General features: G+C 37.0%; 2 protein-coding genes and 1 long non-coding RNA gene across 8 annotated transcripts in view; 1 reads left to right on the forward strand and 2 right to left on the reverse strand.

The window, feature by feature from the left end:
- LOC18424439 (uncharacterized protein At4g06598) overlaps window positions 1–6,171 on the reverse strand; it is a 32,887-nt gene extending 26,716 nt beyond the window's left edge. For all 6 annotated transcript variants that reach the window (XM_011630701.3, XM_088848024.1, XM_088848025.1 and 3 more), the window contains exon 1: window positions 5,864–6,171. The gene's annotated coding sequence lies outside the window, so the exon portion shown is untranslated. The remainder of the gene's footprint in view (window positions 1–5,863) is intronic.
- Window positions 6,172–16,811: 10,640 nt separating this feature from the next.
- On the forward strand, window positions 16,812–17,477 carry LOC148780409 (uncharacterized). Its single transcript, XR_016041449.1, has 2 exons — window positions 16,812–17,017; window positions 17,207–17,477. It is a non-coding gene; the product is annotated as an uncharacterized LOC148780409 (long non-coding RNA).
- A 4,201-nt stretch (window positions 17,478–21,678) lies between these two features.
- On the reverse strand, window positions 21,679–22,326 carry LOC148780410 (uncharacterized). Its single transcript, XM_088845995.1, has 2 exons — window positions 22,084–22,326; window positions 21,679–21,960 (listed from the first exon to the last, which is right to left on the reverse strand). Exons 1-2 carry the CDS (start codon window positions 22,324–22,326, stop codon window positions 21,679–21,681), a joined length of 525 nt encoding a protein of 174 aa, XP_088702121.1.
- Window positions 22,327–23,936: the final 1,610 nt, after the last annotated feature.

Raw genomic sequence — 23,936 nt, forward strand, 5'->3', positions numbered from 1 at the left:
CAGTACCACAGAGGACCATAAATTCTATCTCATCTCCTGGGAGAAGTGCCACACCCCTAAGAAGTGTGGTGGCCTAGGTATTAAGAGGCTCAAGACAACGCAGCCTTCATAGGGAAATGGTCATGGAGATTCACCTCCCCCTACCCCCTTCTCTGGAAGGACATAATCCGTGCTAAATATGGTCTTGAGGACAACGAGTGGATGCCTCAGAGCCCCCTCTTTAGAGCCTCTGGGGCTTGGAAGTCCATTTCCTCTACCAAATGTGCCTTCACGGCTTTCACCAAAGATTCAAGTTAAGGAATGGCCATAGAATCATACTTTGAAAAGACTTAGGGGTTCGTTCTCATACTCTAGACCTTCTTTGCCCTACCCTCTTTCTCTTAGCCGCCGACCAAGATGCCCTTATAACTCACTATGTGCATCGCTTTGGCTCATTTTTGTCTTGGATCCCGATCTTCAGAAGAAATCTCAATGACACTGAAGTATCCTCACTTAATTCTCTCTTTCAACTCTTGACCCCTATCTTATCTCTTCTAGTCAAACAAGACTCTTGTTTGGTTTCCTGACCCCTCAGTCTGCTTCATGGTAGCTTCCTTCTACTCCTCTCTCCTTCCTAACCTGCCTTTCCTCGTACTTAATAAAGTGTGGTCCCTCCCTGTCCCTCATAAAGTCCAGGGATTTCTATGGATTCTGCTCCAGAGTAAAGTGTTAACCGTTGACCAGCTTCAGAGGCGAGGTATCTCCCTACCCAACAGTTGTATTCTTTGATACTAAGAAGAAGAGTCCATTCCCAACGTCTTTATCCACTACTCCTCTTTTTCCTTGTTGTCATCATTTTTAAAACTCTTTGGTATCCAATGGGTAACCCCTAAATCTGTAACGAACTTCTTCTTAGTCTTCTTGTCCCCTCCCTTCCCAAAGAATGGAAGAAAACTGTGGCACATTGCTATCACAGCCCTTTTATCGTTGGTTTGGTTAGAAAGAAATGGCTCGAACTTTCGGAGGTATTGCTAGACCTTCATCCTCGTTCTTGGACTCTGTTATCTCTCTTGTTTCCTTTTGGGCTAGCAGCCTCCTTGCCTTTGCCCATATTCCCATTTCTCAACACCGTGTTAGCTGACATAGCCTTCTCTCCCTATTAGGGGTAGCAATGGACCCGACCAAACCCAAGACCCGACGTGTAGACCCGACCTCAAGTTTGGGTATGGGTCTCAATCTCATCGGGTCTGGGTCCTAAACCTGGACCCAAACACTATTTGGGTCCAAGTCCGGGTCCAACAAAACCCAATCGTACCCGAACCGTACCTGTAAACCATTGGAGATAAACTACTTTATTTTAAGTCCTGTTCCTTTAGGTGTATTTAGGATCGTATTGATTCATCTTTAGCTATCAAATGACAAATCAAACAACTTGAAATCTAATGGCGGGTAATTGTGACCTTGTTGCCAATAATATGAGTACATGATGAAAAAAAAAAAGAAAGCTCATAGTCATACGGTGGCAATGGACCTGACTAGACCTGGTACCCGACAAGTAAACCAGAGACCCAATGGGTCGGGTCAATGATTGAAAAAGCAGACCGCTCAGCTAGGCGGCCGCCGAGGCCATCTAGAAGGCCTATGCGCATTGCCCAGGCCTAGGCGAAAATCCCTGGGCGCCCAGTGCCTAGCTCTGGGCGGCCACCCAGGGCCTGCGCCTCACCAAGAAATGGAAAAGCCACTCGTTGAGGGCATTGTTTGTCCTTTTTTTTTAATACTAAAAGGGTAAAATTGTACGTTTTAGGTTCATTTGAAACCTAAAACCCATTAGAGCCTATTTTAGAGAAAGAAAAACCCCAAAAACTAGTTTTTGGTGATTTCCATAGGATTGAATGGTTTCTCAAAGTTATGAGAAACTGATTTAAGTATCACCCATTGATATTAGATTTAATTTTGGATGTTTTATAAATCTATTAGAGGGTTTTTTAAAAGACTTTGAGTCCTTAAAAACATCTTAGAAGTGGAAATTTAGAGATCGAGCAATCAAAGTTAGTGAATTTTTTTTATTGCTTGTATAAGTTGTATTATTTTGAGATCTCACCTTCGGGATCTAATCGAAGTGGTGATCCGGGTTGGAAATATGGCTACAACTCGAATCCTTCGAATAAAAATTGCATAAGATGCAAGTGTTGTGAAAAGAATACAAAAAGGGGCATAAGATGCAAGTTTTCTTTTTACTGGGTCGCATAGGTTGTGGGCGCCCGCCTAGGCTCTGGGCGGCCTAGAACCCCCAGGATGCCTAGGACCCACCTAGCGCTTTTTGAAACACTATGTTGGGTCCAGGTCCAAAACCCAGACCCGAATACTATTCAGGTCTGGGTCCAGGTCCGGGTTCAGCAAGACCTGCCCATTGTCACCCCCTACTCCCTAACCTCTATGTCCACCTCGATTAGGAGTTCGAGGCATCCCCCACCTCCGGGAGTTATTAAACTCAACACAAATGGAGTCTCTTTTCGTAACCCAGGTCCATCAGGTTATGGGGATTCCCTTGCAGACTCCAATGGTATTTTCCTCCTGTTCTTGAGGCCACTTGGAATATCAAACTCAAACATGGCACAGGCTCTCACTTTATTAGAAGGTCTTAAGAAGATTTGTTATAGTCATTGCCATTTTTCGGCATTTTAAGTGGAGTGTGACTCAAGAAATGACATATCATAGGCTGCGAATCTAGTACAACGTCCTTGGCGATTGGTGTGTCTATATTTGAACTCATCACCCTCATTTGCAAAGATCTACTGCTAGTGACTTTCACTCATCCTTATAAGTGCCAACTCTGGCGGATGGCCTTGCTAAGGGAGGAGCCCGAAGCACATTATCCTCACTGGAGTTCTTGCCACAGAAACCTGTTGCATGTGAGCTTCACATCCTTCATTAGGGGGGTCAAATTAGAAGCTCATGGCCTTGCTAACGAAAGAGCTCGCAACATCATCCCTAGTCTCTTGTTCTCACAACAAGTACGTTACATACCCCTAGCCCCTCTCTTAGCAAACCCTCTTCCTCTCCTCTCTCCTTTTCTCTATGCTTCGTATATCTCTCTTCTCGCTCCCCTGTCTTAGGTAGTCCAAAAAAAAGACAGAACAAGAAAAGAACAAAAAAAAGAAGAAGAAGAAGAAGAAAAAAAGAACAAAAAGGAAAAAAAGAAAAGAGAGAGTAGAAAAGTCGAATATGAATATGTTGGAATGGACATTCTCTCTCTCTCACCCCCCCCCCCTCCCCCCCTATTCTATCCCAAGTCTCTTGGCTCCATCCCTCCTCTCTTTCTTTCTCTCTGGTCTCTACTCTACCCCTTCTCCCCCTTCCATTATTTGTCATCTCTCTTTGCTCGATCCTTATATCTTGTTAAGTTACCCCATGAGTTTCCTACACTTATCAGATAGGCCCCCGTGGAACCTGAAATTAGGGATATAGAACCTATGCTCTAGTGAGTCACCTTGGGCGGTGCATATCATGAAGGCCTCTGATATCTTGTCCCTAGGCCTGACTTCTGTGTAGGCTACCCCATCTTATCTTCTTCTTTCTCTCTGGTCCCTCTGCGCTACCACTCCTCCCCACTTATGCTCTCTAAGCTCTATCTTTACTTGTTGTTTCTCTCTTTTTTAGTTAGAGCCCTTCCTTCACGCTTGATTTTTCTCCATTTCTGCTTGCTCACCGGCCTACCCCTCTCACTCTTCCCCTCTCCATTCCTTTTCCTGCAAATTGTCTCCAACGGATGCCTTCTTGAAAAGGAAGGCTATAAGAGGGTCTCAGCCTATATTCTCATCCATTACGACCACGAAAGCTCGCTTTTCCTTAGATCTCGCAACTGGGTATCTTCGACCACTCGAAGTTCAATGAGACAGATCTCACTACTAAGCATCTCCGACCTCTCGGAGTTTAGCGACAGACTCTACTATCTACATTTGTCTTTTTTGGGCTTATTTTCTCTTCTCTGGACTCTCTCCACTTCTCTTTTCTATTGCCCTTCTCCTCTATCACTTTCCTTTTGTTTTTTCACTCCCCTTTATTGCTACTTTCCTCAGCTACAGCCTTTTTATCTTTATGTTATTTTCCTTTTTACATACTTCTTCTCCCCCATGTATTCTGAGGACCTATTTTGTGGGTGGCCATTTTTACCACACCTTATGGGTTTGTAATCTTTCTTTTTTATTTAACAAAGTCAGTTTAAAAAAAAGGGAAAATTACACATATTTCTATTATTTTAAGCATTATTTACAATTTTACCTAAAATTTTCACTTATTGCATTCAAAATTTTGGATATTACATGTATACCCATTCTTAGGAGGCCTACAATTTTTTTCCAAAATTGCCCTATTTTTGGATCTTCAAGATCTGAAATAAGAAAAACAATTCAAAATTTCAAGGTTTGAAATTGCTCTATTTTTTAAGCTTTAGGATTCGTAAACATAAATAAATAAATAAATTCGGACCTTCAAAGTCCAAAATTTCCCTATTTTCGGATCTTTAGGATCCAAAATAAAAAACATTTCAGACCTTCAATGTCCATAAACTATTTTGCACCTTAGCAATTTTGAAAAGAGCAAACATTGAATTCTCAATTTTTTGACGAGAGAAAATTGTGGATTTGAGATAACATTTGAAAGGTTTGTGCTAACTTTTTTTTTTTATTATTATTGGCTGAGGTTATAAAATATTTGTTGAGTGATTTTACACATCTTATTGGTTGAGTTTCATTTGTCGATTTTTTATTTAGGAAAAAATCCAAAAACTAAATAATGTTTCGGGTTTTGAAAATCCAAAAAATTCAATCATACTTTCATGCAAAAATAAATTTCATATCTTGAAAATCTGAAAAGGGAAATGTGGTCATTTTAAAAAAATTGTTGGCAAATGTTGTAATAACGGATATAAAATGGGTACAATAGTAATAACAGAAAAGTTTTAAGTGAAATTGTAATAACGCTTAAAACAATAGATATATGTGTGCTTTTCCCAACGAAAGAAAAGGCGTATTAAGAAAACTCACAAACCATGCCCAAACTTACAGCGCTTGTGTCCAAATCTTTTAGTGTTGTACCATTTTTCTTTCTTTGATTGGCTATTTCCTATATTGCGAAAAGAGCGACCAATGAACTGTATATTTGAGAACAATCATCTTCTACAAGATAGATGACAGTCAGACATTAACTGAAGTGTGCTACAAATTTCCCAAAAGCGTAACTCACATCATATTCCCCCTATCTGATTGCTGCTAAGTTCTACCAGCTAAACGATTTGTTCCTATCAAATATGAACTGTAAAACCCCAAGTTTCAGGAGAAAACAGAAGGCTTGGGCATATGTCAAAACAGTTGCTATCTCCAGAAGTAGGAAAAAATTTCAACATTTAGAGAACGGAAAATAGATAAAGACTCTAATTCTCATTCTCTACTTTTCCTTTCTTGAGAAGAATCCTCACATTCTTCTTTTCCCCTTTTCCGGAGGGGAAGATTGAAGCCCCTATTTTGATGAAAAAATGCTATATTTTTTTATAACAAAAAAAAAAAGCAGCTACTGTAACAAACATTGCATCCAATCACAATGAATCCAGCCAAGAAGCACAAAGCGAACAATGCAGAGCTTATCAATTTTTATAACAGCATCTCATTGTCACAGATCATAATAAAAAAAAATCCAAAAGATGAGAAACTAAAAATAGAGAAAATAAGAGAAAGTAGCATACACGAGAACAGATTAATCAATAAATTTATAACCAATAAATTTACATAATATGGATGGATCAATGACGTCAAGCAAGTTCTATGACTGCAAAACCCTCACAGCATCTTCAAATGCATAAATAAATAAATAGGATAGAGATAAATACCTGCGTCTCTGGAGTTTGAGAGAAAAAAAAGGTTCAAGGACGATAAATCATCAAAATTATTACAAATACAACCATCAGATTTGCTTCCTCTATTTTTCCCTTTTCAAACTCCGCAAAAAGTGAACCATTTTTTCAGGCCTTCATGGTAAGCAACAACAACCAGGAGAAGAAAAGAAACCGTTGAGAGAGAAGATTTTAGGGTAGAGGGAGAGAGAGAGAAAGTGTGTTTAAGTTCGAGAGAAAGGGAGAGTAGGTTTTTTTAGTGAGAGTGTGACGCCAGGAAACCATAGCCATACCAACCCCGACCTGCTTTGAGGCAAACATACGAGCTTCCGATAACTGACACGTGTACGTTTCTAATCCGGTGCCTTTCGTCTGCAACGATCCGTACGTCCGGTTTGCCGGTCAGGATCCAACTTCGATTTTTTGCAGGACCTTACCTTCTCTCCTCAACAAAGCCAAATGACCCAAAATACCCAAATCTTTCAAAATTACCGGTAGTTGCTACCCATCACAATTAACTTTTCATGAATTTTTTTTTTTTTTTTTTTTTTGTAATCGGAATAAAGGTCCTACCATTGTCTTTTTAGGTTTAAACCACATCGAAGCGAAGCATGGGGCCGCTACTTCGGTATGATTCGAGTCGTTGTAGTCAAATTCTGGTCTTTTTTGGATCAATTTAGTCAAAGCTTTGCTTTTTTCGATCTAAGCAAAGAAAGCTCTATGTAAAAATATTTATTTAATTTTAAAAAAAATTACATTTTTATTTAAATTTTTTATTATTTTTATCTATAAATATTTAAATTTATTTTTATAAATTCAAAAAAAACAAAATACAAAGATTTTCCTCGAATCAGCCGAAATATCGAATTGCTTCATTTTTCTCACCAAAACGAAAAAGACTCTAAAACGAAGCCAAGATCATTGTCCCTACTATTTTTGAAATGGTTCTAGGGTTTTCAAGGCGTATGTGGGAATAAAAGACACAACGTGTAATTAAAATACAGAGTTGCTACCACCGCAACCCTTTTTCAACTTTTCATGGACACCTCACTTTGTTCTTCTTCATTTTTGCCAAGGATGTAGTTGCACAAGGTGCACGTCAAGACTTTATCATAGGATGTAATTTTGGTATCGAAAATTCTTAAGTTGGTACAAGAATCTATTTTTATCCCTCATTATAAAATTCTAAACTACAAAACTGGTTTAAATCAAGTAGATCATAAATGTATGAAAATAGATAATCCAAATAAAGTATTACAAGATTTATTATTTTTAAGACTTGAAATCTCTTTTTTCTTCCATATCTATACATCTCGATATCGAGATGAGCACTTAAATTTTTTCCAATGCCAACAACTTTTTTCGAAGGATTTAAGAAATGCACCTTAATTATACATCTTCAACCACCAAATTTTACATCCGGCAGTAATTAATAGCTATGTCCTCGTATAAAAAAATGTAAATAATCTGGTTATATCGAAGTCGTGCCGTTAAAAAAAAGGGTGGTCTGTGTTGCATCCACCCGTCCTAGGTGCGAATAACTTTAAGAGAGAGAGAATGAGTGAGTACTGTGGGCATTCAAGAGAAAATGAGGGTTATCAGACGTTTGGACAGAAGTAAGGCTGTAGGCCATGACTGTCATACTTCAATCGTGGCATGATAAAGCAGGAGCACCATGAACAAGTGACAAAGGAAATGATCGAAAGATTCTATGCTCCCGAGGGAGCAATTATTCCATCCATTCCTTCTCAATACCTAGCTTAGGAGTATTTTTTGGACCCTAAAAATTGAGGGATGTTACCTGGACCCCAACCAAAGAGAAAATAAATCGTGAAACCCATCCTAAAGAGTGCTTTTAGGATTAAAGATTCAAAAATGTAACTTCTTCAAACCATAACCAATCTCCCAAAATAAATAAATAAACAAATAAGATGGATGCCTACTTTTTGGATGGTTAAAACTAAGTGTTTAAATATTACAAATTTAAAATAATGATTTAATCACTCTCAAATAGATCCAAAATATTTCAATAATTTTCTTTAAAAATATCTCTTCTGCCAAGTATACAATATGATCCCATGAGAACATGCTACGGCAGTCCACTGTGGCCCGCTCAACCTGGCTGGTCCCCCACTGGCCCACGTACCATATTCGCGATTTGCCATATAGAGAGAGAGTGGGAAGGAGAAGGACCCACTGCTTTATCATTGTCCGTAGGGTCCACCGGGACATGGCGGCATATACGCATATCAGCATCACCGGTACGCACTCGGTGTCTTTTGGACTCGTTCTAAAGGCTTCTATTTCTATGGAACTCTTAGTTGTTTGTTCAGAGGAACATGAAATAAATGGATTAATTCTTCACACGAACACGAAATAAATGAATTAATTCCTAAATGAAAACCAAAAAATACTAGAAATATTGCTAATGATTGGCAAGAAGTCAGCAAAAGCTCTAGTATATAGTTGTGATTTGCGAAGAACTTCTAATATTGATGTTTGCATGTGTTTAAATTTCATTTTCTTTTTCATTTTGGGTAATTTTGTGATGAATTTTTCAGATAGATTAGAGAGTTAGCTTTTTTAAAAGTGTCAGTAGGTGATGTCAGCAAGATTAAAAACCACAACATGATAATTAGATATGGGAGTGCTACCACTACGATCTAGCCCCCTTCCTAAATTTCATAGTTATCGTTATTATTTGCATAATTTTATGGTAGGGGTAGTCGAATTGAGAATAAGATGGGACTCCATTTGTATTGGATTAAGAAAACATGTGAGAACGTAGGTGGGTGTAACAACAGCATGATAGTTTGAGAGGAGGGGAGGTAACGTGGAGCTTTTCAATATGTGGTTGTTGAGTACCGATATTGAATAAATTTAGAAGAACCCCTGCGAAATCTTGAAGTTCTTAAAGGCAAATTCAAAAAAAATAAAAGGCACATGAAAAATAAAGAAGAAAAAACTCATGGAAGAAAATTTTGTAAAGGATTAGAACACTCTAGAAAACCGTATATCATGCATAAAAATACCAAAAAAGTATTTGTCTCGTGAAAAATACCATAAGATCACTAGTGGATTCTTTGGGTACGCCCTAGTGGGTGGGGACCTGATTGCCCTTTCTTGTGCTCTAGCGAGAAAGTTGGAATACTACGTCATAAGGATTTTTAAATGGATATGGTTTATATGAGTCCGCTGACTCATATGTAGATATGTATCCTCTCCTCTATTTTTTATATGGATTTTGAATCTAATATTTTTGGCATATATAATCTCCAACACGAGGATATATATATATATATAATTTTAAAAAATTGAAGAATAATCTCCCCATACACAATACACTTTTCCATTCTAAATAGGGAGAATGATTTCATGCAACAGCTGTATAGTAGTATAAGGCAACCACACGCCAAGAAAACTATGTGTTTTGGCATTTGTATGACCCCAAATTTTTACACACATTTTCTTCATAATCAATCCTACGAGAAAAAAATTTCAATTTGTAGCTTAGATATGTTCAAAATTAGTACCCTCCAATAATGAATCTTGATCGTCCATTTGGTGAATTTTAAGATCTAGGCCTTAAAAAACTCAAAATTATTTTTTCTTTTTTATTGTTATTAATCTAATGATTATAACGCTATATAAAAATTTTGGGAATTAAAAAATCCTTCTGAGGCCTACATCTAACCATATCACTAAAATGGACGGCATATATTAATTGGGCTGAAAAACACTTTCTAGAGCATGTTTTCAAAATTTTCTTTCTTGTAATTGTTCTTTAGAATAAAAAGAGTGTACATTAAAAATTTGTGTCAAACAAATATCTCTGACATGGTTTTTAAAGAAGGTTGCATTATACTATTATACATCTGTTGCATGAAATCATTCTCCAATAGAACCCACATTCTCTCTCCCATCATTGTGATCTCACGATAGTCAAAAAGAAAGAGAAACACCCACACGCGTGTCAAGAACTCTAGAATTGTTCATCAAAGGTTTAAAGAGAGATTGACACCAACCACATGCAGTAGTCGGATTCGAAAAAGATACGTAACATCCATCCAATCATTACTTTTTCTTTTTTGTCTGCACTGTGTTAGGATTCTCTAGATCAATCCAATGCTGGTGTCAAAACCACTTAGATTGAAATTTACCTTCCACATGTAATGATCCATGTGGACGGTTAACAAAAACATAAAAAAAAGAAGAAGATGAAAATGGGACCCATACAAGTCTACGACTTGTGTGACATTACACACGTCAGTCCGCCCCTGTGGGTCACCAATTTGAAGCTGTGTTGTTTGTTTGTGCGGTTGTAGCCACACGATTTATGTGTGTGGCCGCTAAGCCACATGGATGAGGTTGCACTATATTGTTATAAGTCACACTTGGATGGCCTAGGTGGCATCCTTGATCTGTCATACTTGTATGGCCTAGGTGGCATCCTTGATCTGTCATACTTGTATGGCTTAGATTGCACCCGTCACACTTGTGTGTCCAAACATGGCCTTACGGAGACATCTTGTGGCCTCATACAAGCAAAATGAGGCGCAACCTTAGGAAGGCCATAACTTTGCATCCAATGTAAGATTTTCGGGTAGCTCGCGCAGTAGAGTGCAGCCAATAAGGTTTCACTCGCTGATTCCAATCCCTTAATCCAAAATTTCCATTAAAATATTTAGATACGCTTTTTATACTCGGTGTAATTGTAGGATATCAGAATCTCAATGTATGTTGTGTTTTGATGCAAATAAAATCACCAAGGAGCAGTTATTGTGGCTGTGGAGCACAGAACCGGACTACGGCCATGAATTTTGGACTTTTGAAGTATCCATATTGCTTCCTAAATGAAGGAAACATGGTAATAAATCAAAACGGTGGTCCATCGAATGCAATGCACATGATCGACCAGCTAAATAAGCTCCTAGCACAATGGCTATCAGAATATTGCAGGAATCACTGGAACTGGATATAGTCGATCAGAATATTACCGGAATCACTCGAACTAGATATAGTCAATGGTCGTATCATCAGATTGAGCTTGAAATTTATAGATCCCATAAGACAAAGAAACAAAACTCCCAGGCACAAAGGAGAGAATTATGAGGTAGTTACATGGTCAAAGTGATGAACAGGTGATCTAGAACATACTACGGACAAACCTAGCACTAATGGTCATCCAACGGTTTAGATATCCGCCAAAAAAATAGGTCAATTCCATATCAGATGACCAAAACATAATCATACGAAGTTTAGGATCACAAAGAAAGTGCAGTCTGGGCCCAAATCGACAACAAATTTACAAAGGAACCTTGAGATATCCCTTGCCAAATTCCCTGAATTTTTTTGTAGAAAGACACTATTCTATAATGATTAATTTTCAAATTTGAGCCTGATATGACATCCGAAAAGTGCCATTTTTGAAATTGTCTTTGTGGATCATCAAAGGACCACCAGTTTCCACAAGAAAGATTACACTATGGGGGTGAACTAGCAATGAGGAAGAATTTCCAGCGACATCATGAATTTCTTAGCCTTGAAGATTTAATCATATCTCTTGATTCTCTAATCAAATGAGTTCAAATTTTGATATGTTACTCCTCATTCACGAGAGCTTTTCCTTTATATAGATTATCAATGGGGTTACTAATGCGGATCATAGCTAGATTAGAAAAAGGTTACGGGATTGAAATTGGTTTTATGTATAGTAGTTCCCAGACCTTAATACACTATTCACTTTATTTGTCACAATATGTGGTGCATTCTGAGTTGAAATTTTACAGATATGATCTTTACTCAACCACCTATACATCTATATAATTGTTGCGGGGTTTAATGTTGAAATGGGGTTTGGATAGTAAAGGGCAGTTGCCTAAAATATAGAGGCTGCATACTTTTTTGAAAATGGGCAATAAAATGATCACAGCTTTGAGATTTAAGGATTTTTTAACACAAAATTTCTCTCAAATAATGCACAGATGATTCCTTACAATTTATGTTAACGGACTGTCAAATAATAGCCAATAAAGGCTGAAATGTGAAGAAATTTGACAACAACGTGGGAGTTCTTCAAGTTTTGATGTTAAATTCATAAATTTGATTATAGCTCCTCCAAAATTTGAAGTTATTTAACAAATTTAGTAGAAAAGGATCAAGATGTTCTACGAAGTTGTAGAAGAAAACCGAATAAAAATAAAGAAAAGTGCATAAAATAAAGGGGAATTTAATGCAAGTAGGAGATAGAAGCTATTCAAGGCCAAATACATGAAAATTCCCAAGCCCTTCCAAGATGGTCATTTTTTGGGTAGTTTGAGATCCACTCATCAATGAGGCCTTCTATTGATTATCCACCCAATATCTCAAACTTTTTATATGAGGGTGCAGTTATAGAGCCGAGGCTCTAAACAATCAAAGTAAAACGCACTTTTAAATAGTGTCAAGAAATGTGGTTTCAATACTGGAAATCTTTGTGATAGCCTTAAAATATATTTTCATCTTTAATTATAAAAATTAAAGCTTAAAAAATAGTATAGATCAAGCAAAACCATGAAAACTTGAAAATCTTGAAAATTGATGGTAAACATGACATGAACTTGGTTGAGTTATTCATACTCGGACGAGTAACTCGCCTCAGCCAATGGACGAGTACCTTAGTCGAGTCGATTTTTTAAACACTGAATTCAACCTTGGAGTTTTGCTCTGGAAATCTTTTCCTCAACTGTAACCTCCAAGTTCATCGGTCCCCTCTTCTGTCTTCCTCCTCAAGTAGTTTAGGGAGGAAAGGGATTGTTTTTAGCTTTGTGCATATGACCACCATGAGGCACAATTCTTGGAATAAGGACTTTGATTTTTTTGGCCATCTTCAGTTATCAAGAATTCTTCTACTTAACTACCACTGCAAAAGATTGTGTAGCCTTTCTGTAAGTATAGAGAAGGCGAAAATGTCTATCTTTGACAATGTTTTTTGAAGAGTAGCTTGCGAAAGGCTTGATTCATAAATACCTCTCATGGTAATCATGGAGATGAAGGACATGGAGAAGACCAGAAAAGGTAATGAGAGATTCTTCCAACCACTGGTTACACATTTCAAGTGTTCCATGAGAACTATCCCAAGCCTAGAACATGATAGAATAGTATATATGAAAGCTGGATTCGGAGCATTTAATTAATCACAGGTACGTAATTTAATCCTTAGTTTTCAAATAGTTCAATAACTTTTCAATATACACCCATGCTCTGTTTCAAAAACCTTCTCCTAAATGTTTTCGAAATTTTTCAATTGAATTTACAAAATGGAGCAATGAAACAAATGAAATGGTCCTACTGTCTCCTTACTTTGGTTAAAGCCTGATTAGAGAAATATGAGATGATTTAAAATCCGGATCAAATATGAATCCATGCTCAGCCTGTCCATTGTTGAATAAGTCTGAGACTACCTATAGGATGACCTTGATGTTATCTTTGATGAACCCTTGGTCTACTTGCCTAGTTCTAAATTGGGCTTCAGCTTGAGTGGTTAGCAGCTACCGTTAGTAGCACTATATCTCAAGTTCAATTCCTACCACTGAACCACACAAACACATAAAAAAGAAGAAAAAGATTCATGTATCACTCTACCCTACAAGTGTCTACTTCTTCAACATTCCTATATTCGTGGTTCTAAATGCACATCCAAGAAAAGCGTATGGAGGAAACTGAAATTTGATTTTTTCTAGCGATGATCATGGAATTCTTACCCGAGGCCCATACATAGAAGTTCGCCATACACTCAAAGGTCCCCACTGACCATAGTACACTTTGAATTCATAAAATACATTCAAAGCTTCTCCTAATCCAAACTTTACCTAATTGGGCCAAAATATCTTGTAGATGATTGAAAAGAATTTACAATTATTCAATCCCATGTCAAACCAATAAACTAGGTTTAAAAAATTGGTGATTCAGATCGGAATCGTCTAATTTGGATCGGGAATTAGTCAAGCTAATCCGGATTCTGCTAAACATAAGGAATTGGCCGATTCCTTCTAAATATTAGGAACCGGCCAGTTTTCCCCATGAACCAGTCGGTTCTGGTGTATTCTTTGACAGAAACCACTGGTTCTGTCAGAGAACCGGTCTCATTTTATTTTTAGATATTTTTTAATTTTGATTTCCTAATATTGTTTTTAAAAAAATTATTCACCCCTTGACTATGCTAGATTGCCAATCCGGGTGGGTTTTCTGAAGGGGCAATCGGGGTCATCGAAATGTCTTTTTATGTTTGCATGCCATGGCCATTTTACCTAAGAAAATTGAAAAAATCTACTTTTATCCCATGGCGACTCTAGTTGTGATGCTTGTGGCATATTTTTCCTTTTTGAAGTCAATGTAACTCTATTTCATTAAAAGAATGTAATATTGTCAAAAAAAAAAAAAAAAAACAAACTAGTCTCTATATCATGTATGGACTGTTGTTGCAAAAAATTCCTTTTATCCGTAAAAATAATATGTTTCATCTATTGATATTTTCAAAATCTATAAAACCAAATCTAGTTAGCTACACTAACTGAGCTAACTCATTCATTTCCCTGTTAACATGTTAGAAAGTCACCTCTCTTCCCATACATAACCCCCTCTCTTTCTTGGAGTGAATACCTTGAATACAGGCGTCTCAGCTTTGTTTGCCCATGATGACCCTACTGATCCAGAGTAGGTTAGGATGACCCTTCCTGTATGATCCCTTATTATCCCTTTCTCATAGGAAGGTGAATGAATTGATCATTCACCTTTCTATTAGAAGTATGGGAAAAGACCAGATCATCCAGGCTCATTGGAGTTGGATGATCTCGTCCTATCTTAATTACCAATTATGTGGTCACCAATGATCTCGAGTCTGTTTTCAAAGTGTGCCTCCCGATTATTTGAGGGTTCAAATGATTCTTAACATTGGAGTTGGATGATCTCGTCCTATCTTAATTACCAGTTATGTGGTCACCAATGATCTCGAGTCTGTTTTCAAAGTGTGCCTCCCGATTATTTGAGGGTTCAAATGATTCTTAACACCACGAATGGTGATATGGATGAGTCTAAAGTATCTAAACCAAGGTCCTATAGTACTCTATTTTGACCCTAATAATAATGACAACATTATTGGATGACAACATTTACACCGGATATCACCAAATAGTGAGTGACATTTAAAAGCAATGGCAACTACAATAATAGGGATTGTATACTATAAGACTATTTATCTTTGGTATAAAGAGGGGACATTTAGTTTTGGCCATTAGAAGCTAAATTGGATGGCTTGAGGTGTGTTACGAAGTTCGAAAAAAACTTTTTTTGAACTTTGAGTCTAGTCATGACACTCTTACGACCATCTGACTTGAAATTTGATGGACACTATGACCTCCTTGTACCTAAAATAAATGGTCTTTTTGTATACTTTTCCATAACAATAACCACCCTTGGCCATTATAATGCCTAGACACTTTTTAAGAACATGATCTACATAAAGCCCGATTAGCATTTGTCATTAGACTATTCTATTCTTAGAACTTATGTAGTCGTTTCCTTCTGAGAAGTTTGATTTTTTTAAAATAGGGTAAATGATAATAAGTTAACAACAATGTGAATGCAAAATAGGCAATATGGTATGGATCACGTATTGATGTACGAGCCACCCCGTGAGGCCATAAGTTTTCATCAACAAAGTCTTTTTTAGACTAATTTGGGTCGGCTACATGAATCTTGGTAGGGCTTTATACTCTATTAAGGGCCATACCTTGAGTGAGACTATAAGTCCCCATCAAGTGATGGGCGGAGACTTGAGCTTGCCAATTGAGTGGAGCAAACAATCCTAGAGGTTATTTGAAGTAAAGTACAATAGGGGAATGGGTCTACTCGTCAATTAGTCCTTCCAAACTAGCACTTATACTAAAAGGCGTTGTCTAAATACTCGAATCTATTATATATTAAGTGAGAACAACACCCCTCTTATTATCGCGCCATGTATCTTTTTTTATTCAATTCTTATCCCTCTCTCCCTCCCACAATTTTACATATTCTGTCTCCTAATTTTCTGAATTTGCTATCTCTCTCCTACGATTCTCCATTCTCTCTCTCTCTCTGTCCTACATACATGCAAATACATAAAAATAGGTAACTCTTTTAGCATTTGATGATACGTCATCTTCTCTCCATCTCTCCCGCGTTACTATATTAGCTCTCTCTCTCTCTCTCCATTCTACATGCATGAAAATACATACAAATAGGTAACTCCTTTGGTAGTGTGATGACTCCTCATCTTCTCTCTCACACAATTAAAGCAAACTAAATTTACTCATCTTTTCCTCTCTCTCATGTTTTTATATTCTCATTCTCATTCTTTCTCTCTCACACAATTAAAGCAAACTAAATTTACTCATCTTTTCTTCTCTCTCATGTTTCTATATTCTCATTCTCATTCTTTCTCTCTCCCTACATGCATGCAAAGGCATAAAAATAGGTAACTTTGTTTTTTAGTATGATGACACTCATCTTCTAAGTAACTTCTTTTTTTAATATGATGACCCTTTATCTTCACTCTTTCCCTAATTCAAGTAATTTCTCTCCCTAATTTAAATAAATTCATCTCTCTCTCTCTCTCTCTCCATGATTTACTCTCATTCCCTCCCATATTTTTCTCTTATATTTCTCTACCCGTCCTATATACCTCTCTCCACATATGTCTCTCCCATCTTTCTCCTTTCTACTTTTTCTCTTCCACTCTCACAATGCTCCTACCAACGCTCCTCTTTCACACACACATGCACGCCACAATTCTCTCTCTCCTCTCCCTCTCTCATGCATGCCACACTTCTCTCTCTCTCTCTCTCAACTTTTAACATGTGCTTCACACGCAACAAATGTGACTATGCTAATACTATCCAAGGCAAACATATTTTTTTCTTCTCCATAGGTTCGTTGATTTCTATTTTATTTTAATATTGCATATTGTTTGGATTTCTATTTTTTTTTTTTGTTTTTCTTTTCCAGTAACCCATTGATGAAACCCATCTATGTGCCATGGAAGAAGCAAAAAAGATGAACATAGTAGCATTGGCTACTTTGAAAGAACCTAGATGACTCTTCATTTGGCTGCTCATTGAATATAAGAGTTATCCGGTATTAGTTTTGCTTAGAAGTATGTGTAGTGTTTAATATAAAAACTAAATAATTTTAATTATTCATCGATTGTACTTCTATATGTTCAATGAAGTTATGCAAGGTAATCATATTTTTTTCCTCTACATAAGTATGTTGATTTCTATTTTCTTTTGATATTGTCAGAATTTCTGTTTTTTTTTTTTCTAGGAATCCATAGATGAAGCCCAGCTACACGCCATGGAAGAAGCAAAAAATATATGTATAGAACAACCTTAGCTACTTTGAGAGAGAACCTGGAGCCTTCATTTGGTTGCTCATTGGATATTAGAGTTGTTTATTACTTTTGCTTAGACGTGTGTACAATGTTTAATGTAAGAACTAAATAATTTTAATTGGTTATCGGTTGTACTTCTATATATGCAATGAAGTTATGCTCATAGAAGATAAAATACACCATAATAAAATGTATTAGTTGTCATACTTGAACCCATAAAACATTTCATGAAGATGAGTGAATGTTATATCATCATCTTTGCATTAAGCAAGTGAATTTTTCATTTTTTATGTGATACTCCTTGTTTAATTTCAACATTTTTTTTTGATATATGAATCATACAAGTATAATGTATTTTTAAGAAAAATAATAATCTCTTGGTAATAAATATATTTAATACTACAATTGTAATTATTAGTTATAAATACTAATAGTAAGAAAAATAAATTAGTTTTATTATAATTATTCAATTATTATAAAATATATACTGATTTAATACTACAATTTCCCCACGTTTTTCTCTCTATTATCTATCTTTGTGAAAATTGAGCAATCTGAAGGGAAACAATTTTTTCCAATAATACGTACCCAAAAGTGGGTATTTGTAGAGAATACAAGAGATTAAAATCCCTTAATTATAGGGATCTATACATCAATACAAATCCTAAATGTTGCAATCCCTTAATGGTAGGGATATATACGTCAATATAAATTGAATGAGATAGGACTTATTTAAATGTGGGCAGACCAAGTCTCTAGCCGTAATTGAAATCCCTTAATTGTAGGGATTTATACATCAATATAAACCCTAAAGGTTATAATCCCTTAATGGTAGGGATATATACATCAATATAAATTGAATGAGATATGATGCATTCAAATGTGGGCAGACTGAGTATCTAGCCGTATTACTCCCCCTCAAGTTGGTGTGTGTAAATCGATGACACTCAACTTGGATTGGAAATAAGTAAATTGCACTTTTTTGAGAGGTTTGGTAAATATATCTGCTCGTTGATGACTTGTTTGGAGATATTGAGTTTGGATGATGCCTGCAAGTAACTTCTCACGAACAACATGACAATCCAACTCTATGTGTTTGGTGAGTTCGTAAAACACAAGGTTGGATGCGATGTGTAAGGCAGCTTGATTATCACAGCAGAGGTGCATGGGCTGTGAATGTGTAACTCCTAAATCTTGAAGAAGATATTTAAGCCAAATGAGTTCACATGTAGTGGTGGCCACGATACTCAGCTTCGGCAGATGAGTGAGATACGGTGGATTGTTTCTTGGTTCTTCAAGTGATAGGGCTGTTTCCAATAAATGTGTAATATCCAGTTACAAAATGATGGGTAATAGAGCAGCAGACCTAGTCGAAGTCGGAATATGCAAAGAGTTGCAATGAATTTGATGATGGCATGAGAATTCATTTTTCAGGATTTGATTTTAAATATCTGAGAACACGCATAGCTGCATCCATATGAGGTTGTCTCAGTGTTTGCATGAATTGACTGAGGACATTGGCAGCTAATGTGATTTTCGGTCGGGTGATGGTTAAGTAAATCAGGCGCCCAACAAGTCGTCGACAAGAGCTTGGGTTTGAAAGAAGAGTGTCATCATTTGCATTGAGTTTCAGATTTTGTTCCATGGGAAATGCTGCAAGTTTTGCCCGGAGTAAGCCTGTTTCATCCAAAATGTCCAAAATATATTTTCATTGGGAGATAAATATTCCCTCTTTCGATCTATAGCTACTTCAATCCCCAAAAAATACTTAAGTAATCCGAGATCCTTTAAGTTGAACTGATAGTGCAAAATCTGTTTCATGGAATCAATGGTAAAAGGATCATTCCTGGTGAGAATGATGTCTTCAACATTGATAAGAATGACTGTAATTTGGTCTAGAGTTTTGAGAGTGAACATGGAATAGTCTGCCTTGGATTGTTGAAAACTTGCTTGAATAAGGGAAGTAGAGAATTTAAAAAACCAGTTTTAAGATGCTTGTTTCAGGCCGTATAGAGATTTTTTTAGGTGACAAACAAGTTGTTCTCCATGCTCCCCCTTATGAGGAAACCCAAGAGATAATCGCATGTACACTTCTTCAGCTAGATCACCATGGACGAACGCGTTGTTGACATCCAATTGGAACAAAAGCCAAGTTTTAGCAGCTGCAATGGCAATGAGGCATCGGACTGTGACAAGTTTGGCCACAGGAGAGAATGTCTCGTGGTAATCAATGCCTTTGGCATGGGTATAACCTTTTGCTACAAGTCATGCTTTGTAACGTTCAATACTTCCATCTGCATGGTATTTGATTTTGTACACCCACTTGCACCTGATGGCACGTTTGCCGCAAGGGTGTGACTTTCCAAGCATTGTTGGATTCAAGTGCTCTTACCTCTGCAGTCATGACATCTCTCCAGTGGGCATCTTTCATGGCAATGGAAAAATTTCTGGGCTCATGGTGAGATGATATGAAAGCAAGAAAGACACGATGTGAAGAGGAAAATTTGTCATAAGAGATGTGATGAGCAAGGGGATATGTGATTTCTGTGTGCTGACCATGTGAAGATGTGGTATTGGTCATAGGTGAAGATAGCGCTGGAAATCATTGATAATCTGCAAGCCACCCAGGAAGATGAGGCGTTCTTGAGGATTTGCGATGCGGTTCATTGATAGGAGGGATTGAATCCAATGGCGTTGGTTCAGCTGATGACAAATCCGTAATTGGGGCAGGTGGTGACAATTTGAGAAGTTTAGGAGGTGAAGGAAGATGACTTATCTCAATATCCTCAATGAGTGGGAGGGGTATAGGCGAAGAAGGAGAGAGGTCCTTGCTTTGCATTTCTCAATAAAAAATGGGAAGATATTCTCATGAAAAGTAACATCTCTATTGACAATGAATTTGTGGTCATCTAAGACAAAGAGCCTGTATCCTTTCTGACCATAAGGGTACCCATTAAATATACACTTGTATGCACGAGGAGAAAACTTATCATGTACTTTGATGTGGGCATAACACAAGCAGCCAAACACAAGTAGGTGTTGGTAGGTAGGCCAGCTTGAAAGCGGAGGGCTCTTGCTTTTCAAGTAGATCCCTGTGCTTGCATTCGACCATTACATTTTGTTGGGGAGTGTTGATGCAAGATCTTTGGTGGAAGATGCCTTTCTCACTCATAAAACTTTGCATTTTATGAGAGAGAAATTTAGTGTCATTATCGGATCTATGGATTTTAATGAGCGAGTTGAATTAGTTTTGAACCATAGTACAAGAATGTTTGATATGGCAATAGGTATCGCTTTTGAATTTCATTAAAAAAGTCCATGTGCAGCAGTTAAAATCATCTACAATTGTTAAAAAGTAGCATGCTCCATTGTGTGTTGGTGTTGAGTATGCTCCCCAAATGTCACAATGAATAAGCTCAAAAGGAACATAACTTTTTTTAAAACTCAAAGGAAATGGATTTCTAGTTTTCTTGGCTACAGGGCAAATTTCACAAGGACAACAACTATTTTCTAAAAAAGAAAAAGATATGTCTTTGGATAATTGCCTCAAGCACTGGTTGCATGGATGACAAAAGCGGTTGTGCCAGAGCCGAAAAGAGGAGGTTTGATTGCAGAAACTTCTTATTCTTGGGTCCTTATAGAAATAAAGTCTTTCACGCTGTTCACTCAGACCAATCACCATCTTCGTTGCTAGGTCTTGGAACACACAATAATCAGGGAAAAAAACTAGTAGCACAATTATGAGATTTGGTTAGCTTACTCACAGATAACAAGTTCAAGTTAAAAGAAGGTCGATATAAAACATCAGTAAGTTGTAATGATGGTGAAAGGGAGCAATTTCCTTTATGAGAAACGTTAACTATATCACCATTTGGAAGTCTGACATTCTGGTTTGGGTGCATGGTATTTTTGGTTGACACAAGGTCTAATAAGGATGCCATGTCATTAGATGCCCCTGTATCAATGATCCATGATGATAAAAGAGATGGTAAAGAAGCATAAGACATAGTCATACCTACCAGGTTGGCTGATGATAAGCTATTGTCAATGTTCAATAAGGACATAAGTTGGGAATGTTGCTCTGGAGAGAGGTGAATAGCTATAGAGTTTTTGGCCGATCTATTCTTGTCCTTGTTGCTAAAGTTTGCAGCAGTGGCATTGTTACGAGGAGCTTGCCATCCATGGAGTTTACGACATTGATCCCAGACATGTATTCGCAGTGATCACAACGGGGTCTATCGCGTCCTCAGCCTCCACGTCCATTGCCGCTTCCGCGGAATTGGTTAGCGTAATTGTTATCTGAACGAGCTCTGCCACAATCGTTTCCACCGAAGTTACCCACAACCATATCAGCACCTTCCAAGGGATGTGCGGAACGAAGTTGAACTGCTCGTTGTCGTTTATCTTAAAGAATCAAAGTATATGCTTTGTTCATGGAAGGCAATGGATCCATAGTGAGGATATTGCTCCTCACATTGGAAAAAGAGTCATTTAGACCCATCAAGAACTGAAACATCCTATCATTTTGTTTCAATTGGGTGATTTCTTTAACAAGACCATAAGAGCATTTTGGAGTGAAAGATAGAGAATCAATCTCATCCCAATATCTTTTAAGTATGGTGAAATATTGCAGGACAGTCAATTGATCCTGAACATCGCTTGAAATGTCACGAGTAATGCGATAAATCTGAGCAGCATTATCTTATGAAAAGAGTTCTTGTAGGTCCTCCTATGCTTCTTGCGCGGTTTCAAAATAGATAACGTTGTTGGTGAGATCCTTGTAGACAACGTTCCAAATCTAGGATAAGACCATGGTATTGCAACGATTCCAGGCAGTGTTGTTGGATGCATCTTCCTTCAGTTGAGCAATGGTGCTGTTGATGAAACCAAGTTTGTTCTTGGCATCGAGATCAGTTTTCATGGCTATCTTCCAGAGTGGGTAATCTTCTCCGGTGAGTTGTTGATAAACCAGCAACATTCCCGGGTTGTCGGAACGATGAAGGTAGAAGGGAAAAGATGGATCTGTGACTTCTCCATGAGGTATAGTGGCCATGATTGAAAAACCTTTTGGATCGATTACAGCTGTAAAAAAATTCGTCGAAAATTGGAGTGCTTCACCTTTTGACATGAGGGCACAGTCACTTTTTCGGCAAGGATAACGGACCAGAGAACTCGTCGCTAAAACTCATGAGAGTCTCAATCACTAACGCGGATGCCACAAATTCTTCAACGCCAAGTAGCTTTCTCAGAGCTTTCTAAGCTTTTGTCTTGTATTGACATCCCTCTTTCACTCAACTTTTAATAAAGGCTTTTGTCCCTTAATAAAAGCTTTCTACAAATATAAAAGAGAATGCTTCGTGTGGTGGTTCTTGCTGCAACCAGCCAACCATCAGAACTTGACGAGGCAATTTTACGGCGTCTTTCGCAGGCTTTTGAAATAAGAAGAAAAGCTGCTAAACTAGAGTAGCTTTCCAGCAATCCCGAGGCGAAGCGTTGGTAAGAAATTTTCGTAGTGTTCATGGCCAAAATATCAGCCGATGCCCCCGTAGCTGGATAGTGGTGTCGCCACAATTTACCTCCTCGAGCTACGACTCCAGGTAAGAGAGTCCCAAACGCGGGGAAAGAAACAAGCCTATTAGCAACTACTCTTTCTCTAGATGAGCATCAACTCCGCTCTGATACCATGTGAAAATTTGGAGCGATCTGTATGGAAACAATTTTTTCCAATAATACGTACTACTCAAAAGGGGGTATTTGTAGAGAATACAACAGATTGAAATCCCTTAATTGTAGGGATTATACATCAATACAAATCCTAAAGGTTGCAATCCCTTAATGGTAGGGATATATACATCAATATAAATTGAATGAGATAGGACTCATTCAAATGTGGGCAGACTGAGTCTCTAGCCGTAATACTCTTTACCAATATTCTTATGTACTTACTCTCTTTTCCTAATAAATCAACTTTTCTAAAATTTCTCTACCTCTCTCCCCCACATTTCAAAACTTCTCTCTGTTATAACTTCCATTTACACAAATTATATTTTATTTTCTTTCATATTTCAATAAAAAGAAATTTTCTATATAGTGAGCGGTTGCATGTATGATATAAAATGTAGTTTTCTATTTCATGTAAATTTCTTTCATATATTTAAAATCATTAATGTTATTTTTTTCAAATTTAAAGGAATTTTTTACATTTTGTGTAAAATTATTTAATTTATATTAACAAATGATATAATTGTAAATGCAAAAAATAAGAAAAAATATATAATTATAATTAATCATAAATACAAATTAGAGAGGTACTAACATAATTGAAATTATTTTGTAGAAATGACTACCTCAAAATCACGTTACATCAGTAAATAAAAAAATTTAAAAATTATAGTATCACTATGATTGGTAATTACAAAAAGGAAAAAGGAAAAAGGAAAAAGGAAAAAGGAAAAAGGAAAAAGGAAAAAGGAAAAAGGAAAAAGGAAAAAGGAAAAAAAAAACTCTTCCGATTTGGTTTATTCATTTATGTTTTTCTTCTTCTATTTCTTTCATTTTCTATCTCTACTTATTTATAATTTTCAAAATTCAAAATAAAATTTTAAAAAAGAAATTTTTTTTTACTATTATAAAAGGAGGAAAAATAAAGAATATCAACAGTAT

Source organism: Amborella trichopoda, chromosome 9, assembly GCF_054954075.1.
Source record: "Amborella trichopoda isolate Santa Cruz 75 chromosome 9, AtrichopodaSantaCruz75HAP2 v2.0, whole genome shotgun sequence".
Taxonomy (NCBI): Eukaryota; Viridiplantae; Streptophyta; class Magnoliopsida; order Amborellales; family Amborellaceae; genus Amborella; species Amborella trichopoda.